General features: G+C 53.4%; 1 protein-coding gene across 8 annotated transcripts in view; it reads right to left on the bottom strand.

The window, feature by feature from the left end:
- The window catches only part of LOC123500485 (longitudinals lacking protein, isoforms A/B/D/L-like), an 80123-nt gene that overhangs the window by 35341 nt on the left and 39782 nt on the right, over positions 1-5000 (bottom strand). The window contains exon 5 of one of the 8 annotated variants that reach the window (XM_045249199.1): positions 1551-3124. The exons of 5 other annotated variants lie outside the window; for them this stretch is intronic. In XM_045249199.1, coding sequence (XP_045105134.1) covers positions 2432-3124 — 693 coding nt within the window. In that variant the 3' untranslated portion in view covers positions 1551-2431. Of the gene's footprint in view, positions 1-1550; positions 3125-4466 lie in introns of those variants that run through there. 2 more of the 8 variants (XM_045249237.1, XM_045249217.1) reach the window with 2 other exon arrangements.

The raw sequence follows: 5000 nt of genomic DNA, 5'->3' as shown, positions 1-5000 counted from the left end.
CTCTCTCTCTCTCTCTCTCTCATTTTGTGTTTATTCTGCTTTTTTTTTCATTTTTTTTTTCTGATTCTTGCGTGATTTCTCGTCTCTTTGCTTTCCCCTCCCCTCTCTCTTTCTCTCTGTGTGTGTGTGTGTGTGTGTGTGTGTGTGTGTGTGTGTGTATTATCCTTTTTTCTCTCTTTCGTTCTAGCGTGTTTATCTATGCTCTCTCTCTCTCTCTCTCTCTCTCTCTCTCTCTCTCTCTCCAGTTTATCCCATTATGGAGCTTTCTTTCTCTTCCTTTCTCTTGTTTCCTCTTCCTCCTCCTCTTCCACTCGCTCTCTCATTTGCAAGACCCTCCTCCTCCTCCTCCTCCTCCAGAAGTGACACGTGTTCTTCCTTCTCTCGCATTTCCTCCTCCTCTTCTTCCTGCTCTTGTTCCTCCTCTACCTCCTTCTCTTCCTCCTCCTCTTCCTCTTCCTCGTTCTTGCAGAGGTACAAATTGAGATGTGTGTGTGTGTGTGTGTGTGTGTGTGTGTGTGTGTGTGTGTGTGTGTGTGTGTGTGTGTGTGTGTGTGTGTGTGTTTGCTGATTCATGACATCACAAATTATCTTTCTTTTCCTCCTTTGAATATATACTCTCTCTCTCTCTCTCTCTCTCTCTCTCTCGACAGGTAGGAAGGAAAACTCACAGGTAGGTTATTTTTCTTTATTTGTTTGGTTGAGTCGAAGTGTTTATTTATTTATTTATTTATTTATTTATTTATTTATACACCACAGAAAAATAACAACAATAACAAAGATTATCCTTACAAATACCGTATAAGGCAATATATTTCTCTCTCTCTCTCTCTCTCTCTCTCTCTCTCTCTCTCTCTCTCTCTCTCTCATCTCATCTCATCGCGTCTCAACTTTTCTCTTCTCTTCTCTTCTCTTCTCTCTCTCTCTCTCTCTCTCTTGAAGTGGCCGAGTTTTCTTTGGTTCTTTGGAATAAAGAGGACAATCTCTCTCTCTCTCTCTCTCTCTCTCTCTCTCTCTCTCTCTCTTCCTTCAGGCCATCCTTCCTACTCAGAAGCGAGACGCCCCTAAGCCAGCATGTCCTTTCATCCTGAGAGAGAGAGAGAGAGAGAGAGAGAGAGAGAGAGAGAGAGAGAGAGAGAGAGAGAGAGAGTGCTATAGGCCTAATCACGTAAGGCTTCTTGTATCTCTAGCCAGGTTAATAACGCTATTTTTCCCACTGAAAGATTCTCTCTCTCTCTCTCTCTCTCTCTCTCTCTCATCTTTCTTCTCTGCACCCATCTATTCCCCCCCCTTCTCTCTCTCTCTCTCTCTCTCTCTCTCTCTCTCTCTCTCTCTCTCTCTCTTTATTCCTCTCCCGCCATTTTTTTCTCTCCTTTGTTGTCCTTCCTCCTCCTCCTCCTCTTACTTCTTCAGGAAGTAAAGAAGGATGATGAAGATGAAGAGGAGGAGGAGGAGGAGGAGGAGGAGGAGGAGGAGGAGGAGGAGGTTTCAGTACACCCTTTCTCGTTTCCTCTATTTTTTCCCTCCTCTTTCTCTGCAATGTCCATGTTTTTCCTCTTTTCCCTCCCTTCTCTCCAATTTCTCTTCGTACAAAAGATACTTCCTGAAGGAGATAAAAGATTTCCCTCTTCTCCTCCTCCTCCTCCTCCTCTTCCTTTAGATTAGATAGAGGGGCTTATCACAAACTGCCTCTTAAGGGCCAACAGGTCTGATAATGTTTGCTCTTCCTCTTCCTCTTCCTCCTCCTCCTCCTCCTTTAGAGTTGGGATGTGAGGGAGTGGGGAGGTGAAAAGGCAAAACAAGCAAACACACACACACACACACACACACACACACACACACACACACACACACACACACACACACACACACACACAGGAGGAGGTGGAGGTGGAGGTGGAGGTGGTGGTGGTGAGGGTGGAGGGGTGTGCGTTGGTGGTTACAGCATGTGGGCGGGTCCTTGCTGCGGTGGGGGCGGCGGGGGCGGTTGTTGGTGGGGCAGGTGGTGCTGTGGGTAGTAGTGGTGGTGGTGGCGAGCCCTGACGTGGCGGTGGAGGGCGCTGGAGTCTGCGGACCTGAAGTCACAGGCGGGGCACCAGAAGGGCTTCTCGCCGGTGTGTATCCTGAGGTGTTTGTTCATGTCGCCGCGCCGGAAGGCCTTGTAGGAACACCACTCACAGAACAAGGGCTTTTTACCCCCCTCCGCCCCCCGGCTACTGTTCTGGGCGGGGGGCCGGGGCGCGCGTCCTGTAAGCCCCCCAGGGTAGGGTCCACGCCGCGCCGCCGCCGCCACTGTCAGGGCCCCGCCGCGTGGCTGCAAGGAAACCACCACATCAGGATTCACCACCACACGCCAGCCCGTCACCACCACCACCACCACCATCACCACCACCACACAGGCACTGTACACACCCCTGGCCCTGCCCTGTCAAGTCTACGAGGCGTGCGTGTTGTCGGTGCGGTAGGGCGCGGGGGGCGTGGGTGGGGACGCGGCGAGGCGCTGCGGGGCGGGGGTCACCTGCTGCAGGGTGCCCGGGATCAGTGTTGGGGAGGGGCTGAGGCGCTCCATGGGGGCGGCCTGCAACGGTGTGCCCTGGGGCGCGGAGTGCAGCGTGGGGCTGGGGGCGTATGGCGCGGCGGGCAGGGAGGAGGGGGGCGCTTTGGACGCAGAGGACGCGGGGGGCACTTGTGGCGCGGCGGGGGCGGTAGGCACTTGGGGCGGGGACAGTTTGGGCAGGGAGTGGGCGGGCACGCCCTTTGGGTTGGGCAGGGTGAGGGGGTGGTGCGGGCCCAGGTCGGCGTACTTGATCTTGTGCACGCCGAGGATGTGCCTGCGGAAGTTGCTCTTGTCGCCGGACATGTACACGCAGAAGGGACACTTGAAGGGCTTCTCGCCAGTGTGCGTCCTGATGTGTTTGTCCAGGTCGACGCGGGAGCGGGAGCTGTAGTAGCAGTAGCCGCACGAGTAGTGCCGCTCACCCGCCACGCCGCCGCGACACCAAGACGACGGCGACGACGACGACGGCGATGACGACGACGAGGTCCCCACGCCCGCCTCCCGCGCCGCCCAGCCCACCAGACGGGAGGCGTCAGCCACAGCCAGCAGCGTCCCCGGCCCACGCCCGCACTGCAACAGACAACCGCCCATCAGTGTCTGCCACACCACCACCACAACCACAACCACCACCACCACCACCACCACCACCACAAGCGCTAATTAACCCGAGGCATAGGTGTGCGGTGCGCCCCTTCCCCGGAGTCCAGGTGACTCACGGCCAGCCTCGGCACGCCCACACTTATGAGGGCGGGTGATCCAGTGCCGTGGGCGTGGGCGCGGGCAGGCAGGGGTGGCTTGCCTCCTGCTGGTGTTGGTGCAGGAGCAAGTGTCTGGTGCGGATGTGCCTTTGCACGTTACTCTTGTGGGCGGCGCGGTAGGGGCAGTGCGGGCAGTGGAAGGGCTTCTCCCCGGTGTGGGTGCGGATGTGGCGCGTCAGATCCACCGAGGAGCGGAAGACACGCCCACACAGACCACACACCATCTCCCGCCGCCAACACCGACCCTAGAACGAGATGACCAGCCTCACTCACCACTCACCCTAACCCCTCACCACTCACCAACCCCACCCTCTCTCTCTCTCTCTCCCCTGCACGCCCATCTTCCTCACATTCCTTCTCCTCACGCCCATCTTCCACATCTTCCTTGTCCTCCACACACGCTCTCTTTTTATCTTCCTCATATCGCTCCTCCTCCTCCACCTTCCCATCTCATTCTTCCTGATACTCCTCCTCCTTTGCTTTATTCTCCTTGTACTCCTCTTCCTCCTCCTCTTTATACTTCTTTTTCTCTTCCTTAAACTTTTCTTCTTCCTTATACTCCTCTTCCTCCTTATACTCCTCTTCCTCCTTATACTCTTCTTCCTCTTCCTCCTGCTCCTCATTAGTCTTCCGTGCTCCTTTCCTTTACCTCATGCTTTCCCTTATACTCATCCTTGTTCTCTTCCTTATACGTTTTTTTTTCGTCTCTGTTACGAATTTTTATCTTCCTTATACTTTTTTTTTTTTCGTGTACTATTTGTTCTCTCCCTTATCCTTCTGTCCCTGTGTCATCATCTTCCTTATACTCTTACTTATATTTCTCGTTTTCTTCTCTCGTTTTCTTATACTGCTTCAGAAATGTGTGTGTGTAAATAGTAGTAGTAGTAGTAGTAGTAGTAGTAGTAGTAGTAGTAGTAGTAGTAGTAGTTGTAGTAGTAGTAGTAGTAGTAGTAATAATAATAATAATAATAATAATAATAATAATAATAATAATAATAATAATAATAACACAATAAATATAATGACACTTTTATTTACAAAAAGAATTAACAACAGCAGTCTGGGATGAAGCAACGGATTTCACACACACACACACACACACACACACACACACACACATTACAATGACAAAGAAGCAGCAATTTGAATGGGGAGGAGGAGGAGGAGGAGGAGGAGGAGGAGGAGGAGGAGGAGGAGGAGGAGGAGGAGGAGGAGGAGGAGGACACATCACATTTAACACTTCTCTCCAGCACTCGTACACACACACACACACACACACACACACACACACACACACACACAGGAAGCAAGCAAGCACACATCAAATCACACTTCCTTCGTCAGCCCTTCATCAGCAGGCCAGGCACGGCTAACCCTTGCCTCGCCCTTACCCTGCATTGTCCTCACACCATCACACCATCACACCACCACACCGCCACATCCTAGCCTTCCTGCGGCGCCTCCTGCAGGAGATCGCCTCCTGAGGGCGCGAGCTACAGTTTCTCCGTCCTGGCCTGGGAGTATGCTGCGAGTCTAGGGGCGGAGGCGGCAGCGGCGGCGGCGGCAACAGCGGCAGCATTGGCTAGGGACGCGGGTGTCCTGGCAAGGGACGCCTCCTCCGCCAGGAACAGGTCAGAGTGCACGGTGCGGACGTGCCTGTTGACGGACTGCTTCTGCGAGGCGCGGTA

This window comes from Portunus trituberculatus, chromosome 8 (genome assembly GCF_017591435.1).
Source record: "Portunus trituberculatus isolate SZX2019 chromosome 8, ASM1759143v1, whole genome shotgun sequence".
Taxonomy (NCBI): domain Eukaryota; kingdom Metazoa; phylum Arthropoda; class Malacostraca; order Decapoda; family Portunidae; genus Portunus; species Portunus trituberculatus.
The sequence above is the reverse complement of the archived record's forward strand: the minus strand, read 5'-3'. Positions and strand labels throughout refer to the sequence as shown.